General features: G+C 54.7%; 1 protein-coding gene across 10 annotated transcripts in view; it reads right to left on the bottom strand.

Moving 5' to 3' along the window:
- DCTN1 (dynactin subunit 1) overlaps positions 1-14,368 on the bottom strand; it is a 133,492-nt gene that overhangs the window by 14,129 nt on the left and 104,995 nt on the right. For all 10 annotated transcript variants that reach the window (XM_045017901.1, XM_045017902.1, XM_045017903.1 and 7 more), the window contains 9 exons: positions 13,928-14,125; positions 10,578-10,782; positions 7,408-7,486; positions 6,315-6,474; positions 4,195-4,299; positions 3,631-3,822; positions 2,643-2,759; positions 1,770-1,922; positions 446-606 (listed from right to left, as the gene is read on the bottom strand). In XM_045017901.1, the coding sequence (XP_044873836.1) occupies positions 446-606; positions 1,770-1,922; positions 2,643-2,759; positions 3,631-3,822; positions 4,195-4,299; positions 6,315-6,474; positions 7,408-7,486; positions 10,578-10,782; positions 13,928-14,125 (1,370 nt within the window). The remainder of the gene's footprint in view (positions 1-445; positions 607-1,769; positions 1,923-2,642; positions 2,760-3,630; positions 3,823-4,194; positions 4,300-6,314; positions 6,475-7,407; positions 7,487-10,577; positions 10,783-13,927; positions 14,126-14,368) is intronic.

Here is a 14,368-nt window from a genome sequence, read left to right as displayed (position 1 = left end):
AGCCGCGGCACTAGCTGCGCTGGGGCTACGGGGAAGGGCCACCGCAGGAGAGTCTGTTCCAGTCTCTGGGCTGGCTGTCAGGCTTTCAGCATGGACCTAGTGCCGCTGGAGGGGCGCTGGGGAGGTTTCAGTGGCGCGCGTGGGAAGGTGCAGCTGGAAGGATTCTCTGTCTGACCTCGGCAGCAGCACCATGAAACGCCTGAGCGCCGGCTGCGGCAGGCAGTGCTTAGATCTCTGGCAACGCCTTCCTCGAGACCAGAGCCCACCACACCCCTCCCTCGGCTGCGGTGCTCCGGATGAGGCGCCTCCCTGGCCCTCAGCCATTCTGGACACGTGAGAGGTTTCCCCACCCTCTGCAGGAACGGGGGCACCCTAGGTGCTCTCCTCCCAGAGCGCCGGGGACCCACAGGCTGCGTGCACGGTGCAGGACGCTCAGGGTACTCACTGTTCGTATTTGTGCAGCGTCGCTTGCAGGAGGCTGAGCGAATACACCAGCCCTGCAGCAAAGCTCAGCTGCTCCCCTGGGGCACCCCGGAGGCCCGTGCGCTCGGCACAGTTCTCATTCAGCTCGAACTTCTCCTGGGCCTGTTTGCTGATCAGCTCGGCCTGTTCCAGAAGAGACAGAGCAGTCTCAGTCCCGGGCTGCCCAGCACGGCGGCACATCCCTCCTGCTCCCCGCAGCCCAGCATCCCTGCCACAGAGCTGCGCTTGCTGGGACAGGCTCCCCTGGCATTTCACACACTCTGCCATGGGCCTGACCTGGGCAGGCACCAGCTCACGCAGCTTCAGTCATGGTCACGGCGGCCATTTTATCCAACTCAAGGGGTTTTCTTGTGTTTCCATCAGCTTCACTCCCCTGCAGCCTGCCCAGCCAGAGACCTCTCAGCTCTGCTCCCATCTCTGGGGGGCCCCTGAGACACCAGGACTGCCCCCCAGGGCCCCCCTTTTCATCCTGGGGATGGGGTGTGCTCCCCACACTAGCCCTGCAGGAGCTGAATTAGGCCAGGTGGGCCCACTCAGCTGGTTAGGCTGCACCAGGGGAGCTTTAGGCTGGTGGCAACTGATCAGGGAGACGCTCACCGCTGGAGACAGGCAGGGAGCAGAGGGGCTGCCGGGGTGAGCAGCCTGGCGTTACGCCCTGGGAGGAGGGGGCTGAGAGGCCAGCAAGCCCAAGGAGTGGGGAGGGCCAGGAGGTATGAAAGCGGCTCAGGAAAAGGCAGCAAGGAGCCAGCAGGGAATGGCCCTTGGCTGCTGTGTGGAGGTCCCTGAGCCCCCGGGCTCCCAGGAGTGGCACTGGGACCGCAGGAGAGTGGGATCCTCGATGCCCTGCCCCCGGAAAGGGACGAGGATGCTGCTCCTGAGTGAGAGGAGCTGCAGTGGAGATACTGAGGACGTACCTGCTGGAAGGGCTGTCAGCCTTGACAGACAGAGCAATCCCCAGAACCACCAGGAGGCGGCGCCATCGAGCCGTGAGGAGAGCACCCCCCACAGGCCCCCAGCCCCCATCCTTCCGGCAGGCGCCGCCCAGATGCGATGCCCTTCAGAGCCCGGCAGTGCCGCTCGGGTGGGCGAGAGGGGCTCACTGAAGCGCTGCCGGAGGAAGGGCCTGGCTCTGCCGCACAGCGCCACCCAGGGGCAATGGAGCGGCCCTGAGCACCTCCGCTCGCGGCACAGAAATAAGCCGAAGTGGGATGAAAACAGGCCGCTCCCTGCCCTAACCGTGTCGAAGGAAGAGGTGCTGGGGCAGGGGGGCGCGTGCGCTGGGCTACCTTGCAGATGAGCCGGGGGATGAGCAGCAGCACCAGGATGCAGTCGTGGTCCCCGCCGTGGCGCAGGAAGCTGTCAGGCATGAAGGAGGTGAGGAGGGAGACGTGCTGGTTGGCCTGCTGCACCTCCATCTGCCGCAGCTCCATCTCTATGGCCTGAGGAGACAGAGGGAACATCAAACGGAGCCTGGAACGTGTGAGGCGTCTCCCCGGGCCCCCCGCCCGCTGGCTGGCACTACACGGGGGCCAGCCGGGCCAGTCCGTCCAAGCCCCTTTCCGCCCCCGTCCCAGCGCCACATTCCCATGGCTTCCCTCTCGCTGCTCCAGGGCAGGGTCCCTGCTCCGAGGAGGGCAAACGTCAGACACTTGTTACCGTCCTTCCAGCCGCGCGAGTTCACGTCGGGCAGGACACGTTTGTGTCACAAAACCCCATTTTCAAGTACTTGCTGCTGTGCGAAAACCGTTACAGTCTGGGCCCCCGTTTCTCAGCACAGAGGTTACGCCCCATTCCCGCCCCCACCCAGTAATGCCGGATTTCTCCAGCCGCACCACTCACCCTTCCGGCACCCCTGCCGAGCAGCTCCAGGCTCCGTTTTCACAGCCTGGGCCAGAGCGCGCAGGCGGCCCTGCCTGCCAGGGTCTGCCAGCCCACACGCTAGCCGGTGGGGAAGGAGTGTTTCGCAGCAGTTAAGCTGTTTTGCAGCCTTTTGGGTGCTCTCACTCACTAGTGACACAGCCCTGGGGGAGGCCTCTGACACCCTCAGAATAACATGGCAGCCTTTGGAAGCGGCCCGAGCACAGGAAGCGATGCCGTCCGCCCATGGGAATACCCACACCTGGGTCCTACACAGCGACACACACAGCTGCTCACCGTACCTTCGCATGGGCCTTAGTCTCTGCAAATTTAATCTTGAAGTCGAACATCTCTGGTGGAGGCTGCTGTTGTCTCTCAACAGAAGCTTCTTGCTGGTTCGTGAGCTCTCGGTTCACGTCCTGATTGCAGGAGGAGAGGGGAGGATTAGCAATACAACAGAACATGAAGGAGCAGAACTGCCATCCCCTCGCCCCTGAACACCGCCGGGGCCAGGCCTCCCTGTGGTGTCGGGCGATAATGGGGCAGGCAAGGAGGAGGAAGGGGAGTTGACTATCTGGGTGCATTCAGCTGAGGCGTCTCCCCAGCACTGGGCCTAACGCAGTTCCCAAGAGGACACAGGGCAGACTGCTGCGGGCCCAGGAGAACAACCGCGCAGGGCGGGGAGGGTAACTAGAGCCGTCTCCCCACCCGCATTTCCATGATGGTCTCACTTGCCTGCTGCCAGCGCCCCCAGGTCCCTTAGGGATCCCATCCACCTGCTCCCACCTGCAACCCCCGAGACACAACACAACGCCCACGCTTGGGAGCATGTTTGCCCTCTGGTTCCAGAGCTCCCAGCCTGTGGAGCAGATGGCTGGCCAGGAGGCAGCTGAGGCACAAGCAATCGGAGGAAGGTTCCCTCAGAGTAAACTAGTGTTCAGGTTGCTCTGGCTTAGCCGGATGTTCTCGGTAAATCCCGTCTAAACCAAGAGCCCAACTCCCAGGGCACCAGCCGCTCGTTCCAGGTGTGTTTGCAGTGCCAGCAGCAGCCCCTGCAGTGCCAGCGTTTGCAGTGCCAGCAGCAGCCCCTGCAGTGCCAGCATTTGCAGTGCCAGCAGCAGCCCCTGCAGGGTTGGTCCCGTCCCCTCTCCTCTGCAGTGCTCTTGCCTGCTGAGGCCTCTGCCTCCTTGGCACTAAAGCCCTGCCCTGAAGCAGCTGCTGCTCCGCTGGGTGCTGGGCACGTCAGCCAGCCCCTCCCCTGGCCCCGCAGGAGGTGCTCAAGGACTTTACCTGCAGGTGTGCAGTCAGCTCCCTGTATTTCTTGATGGTCTGCTGGTAATCTGCCACCGTCTCCTGTGCAGCCTCCACACGCTTCTCCGCCTCGCGGACCCGCGCCGTTGCCATGTCCAGCTGCTCACGCAGCTCCAGCTCAGTCTCCCTGGCATTCTCCTGCAGCTCGTCGTTCATCTCGTTCATGGCTTCCTAGCAGGAAGAAGGGGAGGGGGCTGCCGCTCACAGCTCGGCCTGCCAGGCCCCAGGAGCATGGGGCTTTCAGAGGAGGGAAGGGGCACAGCTTTGGGGCTGACCAGGAGATCAGCTGCGGCCATCGTGCCCAGCAGGAGCGTGGGAGATCAGCCAACCCCGGTGACTTCACTGAGCCTCGCCGGAGCCCGTCCAGCATCCAGCAAGGCTCTGCCGTGGCAGGCGAACAGCCCGCCCAGCGCAGCTCTCCCGCTGCCGCACCCCGTCCTGTGGCCAGCCTGGCTGCAGACCATGCAGACAAAGGAACACGCGTGGGTTCTGTCTCATCCTCTCTGACCCATGGCAGAGAGCTCTGCCTGCTGGGCAGCTTACCAGGTCGCCGACGGTCTCGCGCAGCTCCCGGACCTTCTCCTCCAAGTCCAGGTTTCTCTCTGTCAGAGTCTCCACCATCTCTTCAGCACCCAGCGCAGCATCCACCTAAGGACACAGGGCTCAAAAGCTTAACCCTGACCTGGCCTCCCACATTCCAACACCGCTGCATAAGAATGTAACATCCACCATCCTGGGTCAGGCCAATGGTTCATCTAACCCAGTGTCCTGTTTTCCCACAGTGACCAGTGCCAGACGCGTCAGAGAGAGTGAACAGAACGGTAATTATCGAGTGATCCATCCTTTCTCAACCATTCCCAGCTTCCGGCAGTCAGAGTTGTAGACACACCTGGAGCACTGGGCTGCATCCCTGACTAGCTTGGCTAATAGCCATGATGAACCTGTCCTCCTTTAACTTATCTACTTCTTTTTTTAACCCAGTTATACTCTTGGCCTTCACAACATCCTCTGGCAAGGAGTTCCACAGGTTGACACTGTGCTGTGTGACGTTTGTTTTAAACCTGCTGCCTATTAAATTCATTGGGTGACCCCTGGTTCTTGTGTTATGTGAAGGGGTAAATAACACCTCCCTATTCACATTCATGATTTTATAGACCTCTATCCTATCCCCTCCCTTAATTGTCTCTTTTCTAAGCTGAACAGTCCCAGCCTTTCTAATTTCTCCTTGTATGGAAGCTGTTTCATACCCCTCAGCACTTTCGTTGCCCTTCTCTGTACTGTTTCTAATTCTAATATAGCTTTTTTGAGATGGGGCGACCAGAACTGCACGCAGTATTTATGATGCGGGCGCATCATGGCTTTATATTGTGGTCATAATAATATAGTCTGCCTTATTATCTGTGCCTTTCCTAATCACTGTTCGCTTTTTTGACTGCTGCCGCACATTGAGTGGATGTTTTCAGAGAACTACCCACAATGACTCCAAGATCCCTCTCTTGAGTGGTAACAGCTAATTCAGACCCACCATGTTATAGGTATAGTTGGGATGGTGTTTTCCAATGTGCGTTACTTTGTTTTTATCAACACTGAATTTCATCTGCCGTTTTGTTGCCCAGTCACCCAGTCCCTGTGGCCCGCACCGCTTCCCCCTGCTCCTATTGGCCGGGAACGGTGAACCGCGGCCACTGGGAGCTGCAGACGGTCAATGTAAAGAAACCGTCTCATGGCCAACAGCGCCTTACCCTGATGGGCTGCATGCGGCCTGCGGGCGCAGGGTGCCCACCATTGCGCTACAGGAACACTCAATGTTCCAGCAGGGTGAGGAGACAGGAAGAGACACCTGGCTTCAATCCTCACAGAACCTGGAACATCGTGACACTAATACCTAATGTACTTTTATGCAACCTCCAGTCAGTTTCCAGTACCTCAAAGAAATCTGTCTTCTCCTGTTTTGCCAGACCTGAGCCCAGCTTTCCAAAGCTCTCTGCTCTGCACCGAAGCCCAGGACAAGTTATGGGTCAGATTTATCAGAGGCATAATGGGAGCTCGGTCTCTTTACATGGGAACAGGAGTCATTCTCTCTCTCCCTTTGCACGTTATCAAGTGGTGTCAGTGATAATTACCGCTCTCCTACCAAGCCAGGATCGTGCTAGAGCTTCCGTACTGTATCAACTGCTTCTTCCGCAGCAGACGGTCCGTGCCTGCCTCTAGGGAACCCGTAAAATGCAAAGGGGAGCACACTGCCTTGTAGTCGTCAAGGGATCTTCCCCAACGTCACTAGAACCTCTGCATGGCTGTGACTCGCCCGCCCTCCTGACCGCGCCATGCTAAGACAAGCATGTTAGGTGGTGCCGAATTCCAGAGGTAAGGAGACATCAGTTAGACTCTCCTTTGGAAAGGTTCTAAGGCACCAGGTGCAAAGCGTCTCTTACATTTAAGGAAGCCAGCCTGCAGCCAAGCATGAACCACAGCCCAGAGTCCGGCACGGCTCGTGCTGGAGAAGGGCAGACTACAGCAGGATCCCCTGGGACTCCTTCACTGCTCTAAGCGTGCGATTTCTAAGCGAGAGCCCCACACCCAACAGTTCACAGGAGACCCCGATTTGCCTGGCAGTGGTTCCCTGACCCTCTTTGAAGCCCCAAAGCACCCTGTGGTTAACTCACCTGCTCTTTCAACTCATCAATGGTTCTCTCTGCCTGCTTCACCTCCTCCTGCAGCTTCTCCTTCTGCTGACGCAGGCTCTCCAGCTCTGAATTCTTCTTCTCCATGTGCTTCTGAAGCTTCACGTGCTCCTGCTTCTCTGATGCAGACAGATCCCGCATCCTGAAACAGAGCAAACACACTCAGAGCAAACGGAAAGGGACCCAGGGACTGTGATCACAGCAGCCATCCCCTGTCCTTCCTCAGATGTCTGCAGCCCTTCCGAGTCAGCTGGCTAGGACACCTAGCAGTGACCATCCCACACAGGACAGCTTGCGGTCCCAGTGCTGAGATACGGGGGCAGCCATGCTGAGTGCAAAGGGAACTCATTTACCGGGGGGGCTCAGATTGCCGCTCCGTGGTAAAGAGACAGCTTTGTAGCCATCAGTGCACATTCAGTCAGAACAGAGACCTGCCTGTAACTTAACTCTTCATGGGAACAGGGCAGATCAGACTCTTGGGCTGTGACCTGAAGAGGCTAGACAATGAAGACTATAACAGGTACATTGGTGGGACCATGCAGGGGAGGCTCTCTCCTAGGACCCTCCGAGGTTGTCCCTGTTGGGGCTACAGAGAGATGCAACATCCATTTCCCAATGCAAAGCAGTTCAGTAGACACCTGGCCAGGTGGTGTGCAGGACACTGCCAGAAGCCATCCTAATCTGGTCACCACAGCAAACACACGCACAGTATCAACCGGCTACTGTATTTAAGTAGCCTGCTCATAGCCAGAGTATCAGAAGAAAGAGTGGCTGCTTTCTGCAGCATCTCACGTTCTCTGCATGTATAACCTCAGCAGACCCACAGAGACCTACCCCACTTCCTACTCCTCTGAGGTTTAACAGATGTGCCCGGAGTTAGAAAGGGACTGAGGGGCATTTGGAGGCGTGTCTGTGGGGGCCTAGGGGGTTAATACCCTGGCTCGAGAACAAGGTCCATGGGTCACTGCTTTGAGGCCGGTTTTGTTGCCAGGTGGCAGGGCGTGGGAGCTTGCAGTGAGGATCTGCAGAGGTGATATCACAGAGGAGGAGATCTAACAGGGAGGAAGCGTTATACCTGACAAGAGCTTCCTTAAGCCTTGCGTTTTGCTCTTCTAGCTGTTTGACCTGGTAGCTGGATGCAGCCCCATCCGAGCCTGGAGAAAGGGAGAAGCAGAGAGATGTTACCCAGCATTTGCAGGAAAATCAGCTCTTGTCCAAGGCAGGTCTCTCAAGAGCAACTAAGATTTTAAACCTGGGAGTTGGGAGGACAACGCTCAGGGGGTTAACCCACCAGCCTATCGCCTCCTCAGCAGAGCAGCCCTCGAATCTAGTGTATGTCGCAAGCTGAGGTTAGTCGATTAGTGGCCAGGGACTCAAATTAACAACTGCTGCATGGTACGGCACAATCTGCAATCTCAGCTCAGGGGAGCTGCATGGCTAGAACTGCTGGTGCAGGTCAGGCCCGGGGTGCCTAATGTACTCTAGATGATGCTTGTGGGTCCCTTCTAACCCTATGGTTCTATGTACTTACCTGGCTGTAGCCAATGTGATCCCAGTAGCTGCTGCCCCCCATTCTCCTCCTCCATCCGCCCCACCGAAGATCCCACATCCCCTTCGCTCTGTCCATCTCCCCCATTCCCCCCTTTGCAGCCCCCCTCAGTGCATCCATCCGCCAGCTCCTCAATCTACTGCTCCTCTGGCAGATGCAGGTTCTGTCTAGTGAGCAGAGTCCAGGGGCTCCCAGGTGACCATTCCGCAGGCCTCTGCCATGGAACTCGGCTCATACTGTCAATATTCAATGGCTGCTCACTTCCTTGTCTGTAAAAGCAGCAAAGAGTCCTGTGGCACCTTATAGACTAACAGATGTATTGGAGCATGAGCTTTCGTGGGTGAATACCCACTTCGTCGGCTGTATTCACCCACGAAAGCTCATGCTCCAATATGTCTGTTAGTCCATGAGGTGCCACAGGACTCTTCTTTGCTTTTACAGATCCAGACTAACACGGCTCCCCTCTGAAACTTGACTTCTTTGTCTGTGTATTTTTAAAGTCTGCCTTGGCTAGAAAGCCCATTAGGGAATCAAAACAAGGACAAAATATGTGAGATTGTTCCGCGTTTTGGTTTCGATGTCCTGTCCATCGAGGAGCCGAGCAGCTGGTCTGAAATCAGCAAAATGAGCAGACCCTGTGCACTACAGCACAAACAGCTTGTCCCAGAGACGCTCCCAGGAGCCGGCGTCCCCTGTCTGGGCGAGGAGCAATGAGCGCTGCAATGGCCGGTTTAGCCATAGTGAGAGAGACCTGCATCCCGCCAGCCAGACTCCCACTCAAACTCAGAGGTGATGGGACATGGTGAGTTGCTGATTTGCTGCTTACTACTGACCTGTCTGTGAATAAGGGTCCTACCACTTCCTACAGCCCAGCGCTGCAAAGCCGGTAATGGGACTGCATGCAAAGGGTTGAAAGCATTTAGCTGGATGTCTAAGGAGCTATCACAGCAATCCCACAGGGGCAAATCCTAACATCAGAACAGCCAGACTGAGTCAGACCAAAGGTCCATCTAGCCCAGTGTCCTGTCTGCCGACAGTGGCCAGTGCCAGGTGCCCCAGAGGGAGTGAACAGAACAGGGAATCTTCAAGTGATCCAGCCCCTGTCGCCCATTCCCAGCTTCTGGCAAACAGAGGTTTAGAGACACCCAGAACATGGGGTTGCCTTCCTGACCATCTTGGCTAATAGCCACTGATGGCCCATCCTCCAGGAACTTATCTAGTTCTTTTGTGAACCGTTATAGTCTTGGCCTTCACAACATCCTCTGGCAAGGAGTTCCACAGGTTGACTGTGTGTTGTGGGAAGAAAACTTCCTTTGGTTTGCGTTAAACCTGCTGCCTAGTCATTTCATTGGGTTACCCTGGTTCTTGTGTTATGTGAAGGGGTAAATAACACTCCACGCCGCTCATGATTTTATAGACCTTTAGTCGTCTCTTTTCTAAGCTGAACAGTCCCAGTCTTTTTAATCTCGCCTCATACGGAAGCTGTTCCAGACCCCTCAGCATTTTTGTTGCCCTTTTCTGTACTTTTTCCAGTTCCAATATCCCTTTTGGAGATGGGGCCACCAGAACTGCACGCAGGATTCCACATGTGGGTGCACCAGGGATTTATACAGTGGCATTGTGCTATTTATTATCTACCCTTTTCCAAACATTCCTAACATTCTGTGCCGCTGCACTTTCAGCAGATGTTTCCATAGGACCATCCACGATGACTCTAAGATCCCTTTCTTCAGTGGTAACGGCTAATTGAAACCCCATCATTTTATATGTATAGTTGGGATGATGTTTTCCAATGTGAGTTACTTTGCATTTATCAACATTGAATTTCATCTGCCATTTTGTTGCCCCGGCACCCAGTTTTGTGAGATCCCTTTGTAACTCCTTTCAGTCAACTCTGGACTTACATGTATTGAGTCATTTTGCAACATCTGCAAACTTTGCCACCTGGTCACCCCTTTTTCCAGATCACTTATGAATATGCTGAATAACCGTGGTCCCGGTACAGCTCCTTGTGGAACCCGCCATTCACCTCTCTCCACTGTGAAAACTGATAATTTATTCCTGTCCTTTGTTTCCTCTCTTTTAACCAGTTACTGAGCCATGAGAGAACCTTCCCCATTGTCCCATGACTGCCTCCTTTGCTTAAGAGCCTTTGGGAAGTGACCTTGTCAAAGGCTTTCTGAAATTCCAGTGCACTATATCCACTGCCCACCCCTTGTCCACATTTGCTGATCCCCTCAAAGAATTCTAGTAGATTGGAGAGGCAGAAGTTCCCTTTACAAAAACCCTGGTGACTTTCCCCCAACAAATCATGTTCATCTCTGCGTCTGTTGATTCTCTTCTTTCCTAGAGTTTCAACCAATCTGCCTGGTACTGATGTCAGGCTCACCAGTCTGTAATTGCCGGGATGGCCTCTGGAGCCTTTTAGTTATTTTAAAGCTATTGGGTGAATACCATCTAGTCCTAGTGACTTATTACTGTTTATTTCATCAGTGGCAATTAACTCCTCAATGGCAAGGTTCCCACTGACTCCAGCGGGTGTAGGAGAGATCAGTGGAGCTTGGTATTTATGCTGCACTCATCACAACAATGGGATCTCCCCCACATGTAGATTTACTCCCCAACCCAGGTTTGCATTAAAACAGGAGACTCTCCTCCAAGCCTATTTCACAATGGGTGGTCCCCGCACCTCTCACCTTTCTCTTCTATCTCGTGTTTCAGGATCTCCAGGTCCATCGTGAGATATTCCACCTTCTCTTTCAGGGAATCCACCTCCTGCTGCAGGGATTCGGCCCGCTCTTCTGCCATCTCCTTGTCCAGAGTTGCCATCTCAATAGCATCAGCCGTATCAGCCATTTCCTCCATGTAATGCTCCTTGGCTTCTAATGCATCTTTGGCTTCCTGCAGTCAGGCAGAAACAGGGTGAGGACACCTTGGGATGGAAGCCTGATGGAACAGGGGCGCTCCTCGGACTCAGTCACTAGCCGGATCCATTACCCAGCTGTACGGCTCAGATAATCCTGGCTGTGACAGCGTTCCTGTAGGGGGTCTGCATGGAGTCACATCCCAGCTAGTAACTGCTTACCGGGCGCGCAGGGGGAAAGGCCACTGCCACAAAAACTGTCTTATTTCTGTTCCAACTCAGCACCTCTTCCCCACTCAGCCCAGCAACTGCACTCCCAACCCCTCCCCGCTCCCCCCAGGACCAGTAACACAGGCTTGAGTGGCCAGGGATTCCTCCCACCCCACTTGGAACAATAAGAGAATCAGTTCCAGTAGAATCATAGAATCCTAGAAGATCAGGGTTGGAAGAGACCTCAGGAGGCATCTAGTCCAACCCCCTGCACAAAGCAGGACCAATCCCCAACTAAATCATCCCAGCCAGGGCTTTGTCAAGCCAGGCCTTAAAAACCTCTAACGAAGGAGATCACCACCTCCCTAGGGAACCCATTCCAGTGCTTCACCACCCACCTAGTGAAATAGTGTTTCCTAATATCCAACCTAAACCTCCCCCTCGGCAACTTGAGACCATTGCTCCTTGTTCTGTCATCTGCCACCACTGAGAACAGCCGAGATCCATCCCCTTTGGACCCCCCTTTCCAGTAACGCCGCCAGACGCATGCCTGGTCTACACTCTAGAGTTAGGTCGAAGTAAACTGCCTTATGTGGACCTAACTCGAAGCATCTACACTGAACTGTCGCTCCCACTGATGTAAGTCACCACACTGACTTCATAACACAGGCGCTACGCCTCGCGGAGGTGAAGTCAATGTCGTTACGTTGACTCATTCTCAGTGTAGACAGTGTGCTACTTACACTGACTGTTGCTGCCTTTCAGAAACCATCCCTCAGTGCCCTACCCTGGCAGGTCAATGGGTGCACGTGCTCCTGGGGAGGACTCATGCGGCTGACACAAGCAGCGTAGTGTGATGTGTAAAACCCATTCAGTGACTGTGGTGGCTTAGGGTTGACTTAATTTTGTAGTGTGGACTTGCCCTCAGATTTAACCTCTGCATGACGAATTCCCGACTGCGCCGGTAACCAGGATGGGAGGTACCAGCAGGTTACATTCTGACGCATTACATGCAACAGGACACAACTGTTTCCATGTTCATTAAGGGAGGTTCCCCAGACCCTAATTGGGGATCACTAAAATCTAAGCAAGGCGTTAACCTGGCAAAAGGCAGGTGTGTTAAACACACACAAGGATGATGGGCTGCTTTGTTTGTGCATCTTACAGAAGGCGGCAAGCCCCAGCACGGGCTCACGGGCCGGGGCTGCATTTTCAGTGCGGACACACACCAAGCATATTTTATACCTTTCGTTGTAGTAACGGCATTTAGCCGACTCTGTTAAAATGGAGCAGTGACCTCGGCTCATCCTGCCAACCAACCAACCAACCAGCTGCTGGCCCATTCCTGGGGGGTAGCGCCAGCAGACAGTATGAAGCCGTTTGGCAGCTGTATTAGGTTCTAAACTTCTCTTTTATATTGACCCAGGGCCTGCCCCCACTCCACCCCTTCCCCCAAGGCCCCAACCCCCCCACCCCTCTCCGCCCCCTCCAACTCCCCCCAGTGCCTCCCGCCCACCAAAAGGCTGCACAGATCAGCACCTCCCCCTCCCTCCCAGCCTCCCGCATGCCGCAAAACAGCTGTTTGTGGTGGCTGGGAGGGGGAGGTGCTGATCTGTGTGGTCTTTCAGCAGGCAGGAGGCACTGTGGGGAGTTGGGTGCTGAGCACCCCCCGCAGCCCCCCCCCCGCATTTTTTCCCCATGGGTGCTCCAGCCCCAGAGCACCCACAGAGTCGGCAGCTATGGCTGGAAGCCGAAGAGAAACTCACTCATCAGGTACTACGTGGAATCAAGGGAACAGAGCTCCAGGACCAAATACACTGGCTGCTAAACTTGTGATATACGAGGTGGGTGAGCTAATATATTTTATTGAACCAACTTCTGTTGGTGAGGGAGACAAGCTTGGAAAACAGAAGTTGGTCCAATTGAAGATATTCCCTCACCCACCTGGTCTCTCTAATATCCTGGGACCCACCCGACTAACAACGCTGCCAAAGGCGTGTGACAGCAAGGGGAGGGAGGCAGGTCCATTCGTACTTTCAGGGTAAGCGTCTGACAGAAGCGGCACTGGAAGAAGAAAACCCTCGCCCAGAGGGAGCGCACTGAGTGCATGCAGCCGAACGTGGCCAAACAGGAAGCACAACATTAAAATGCGATCCCGTAACTGACAGCTCCAGCATCCTGGATCTGATCAGAGGCTTGTAATGTGTCTAACTGATTGCCGGATGAAGCCCAGGCCACGGCATCTCCTCTCCTCCTCCTTTAAGGAATCTGACTGATTGATTAACTACAAACAAAATTTGCCCCCTAGGGATGAGGGAAGCGTTGAGGACGGTGTGTGTGACAGGAGCCCATTGCACTTTCCGTGGTTAGGAAGAGAAGGGGGAACCCCTGGGCCCCTCCAGGATGGGAGCGTGAGGGGAGAGGCCTAATGGCCACCGCTCTCCAGCAGATTCCCCGAGGGTCAAGGTGCTTCCATCATGAGCCACAAGTGGGAATCTGCAGACGCCCCTGGCGGAAGGGACACATTATCCAAAGCACTGCCTGGCTAAAGCCGGCCAGCGTGACTCCATGACAAAACTCTTGCCTCAGATATGGGGAGAAAATAGGCCAAAATAAACCACAGGAAGATGCCACCAGGATAATGGGCCCAGACATATCTAGCGCCTTGTACAAATTAATTCACCACTGAATGTAGTTAACTTCCATTGGGCTTCTGCATTCTCAAGCCAGTACGTGAGCCAATGTTTGCTATGTTGTGGTCACAGGCTGCTTTAGGGCCCACATCTCTTCAGAAGACAGGATTTGGGGGAGTTCGTGTTTTTATGCTAGTGGATGTATCAAAAAATAAAGTAAGAACGCCCCAGTCTGATTTCCAACAATTAAATAGCCTTGAACGTACTGGCTCCCTTGACGCGGCATTAACGAGCGCTGCACAGCTCTGGTGCTGCCACATGCCGCCAGGAAGATGCTCACCTTTTTGGCCTCCTTTAGACGTTTCTGGAGGTCACCCTGTTGTTCCTGCATTTTGCTCTTCCACTCCTGCACCTGCTCCAACTGGATCTTGTATTTCTCCAGCTCTTTCAGCTTTGCTTTGTCTTCATTTCGCTTCATCTTCAGAGTCTCCAGCTTCTCCTCCAGGTCTCTGACTTGAGAACGCAGGTTCTCCTCCTCCTGCACAGCCAGGGGAAAATGGGAGGTTACTCTGAGAAGTAGAGATGTCACGTAACAATGGATTTCTCCAAATACTTCCAATTTAATGCACAGGCAACAAAACCTAAGTCTGACCCAGTCCTCAGAATTCAGTCAACCCTTTTCCAATAGCAGCATCATTAAAGGCCTCTTGGAAGAACAAAGTGAATGAAATTATTCCACTTCCAAAGCCTGTATAATGTTTTAATCTCACTGGGTTTCATT

The sequence above is a fragment of the Mauremys mutica genome, chromosome 5, assembly GCF_020497125.1.
Source record: "Mauremys mutica isolate MM-2020 ecotype Southern chromosome 5, ASM2049712v1, whole genome shotgun sequence".
Classification (NCBI taxonomy): Eukaryota; Metazoa; Chordata; order Testudines; family Geoemydidae; genus Mauremys; species Mauremys mutica.
Note: the sequence above shows the minus strand (reverse complement) of the source record. Positions and strands in the feature narration are given on the sequence as shown.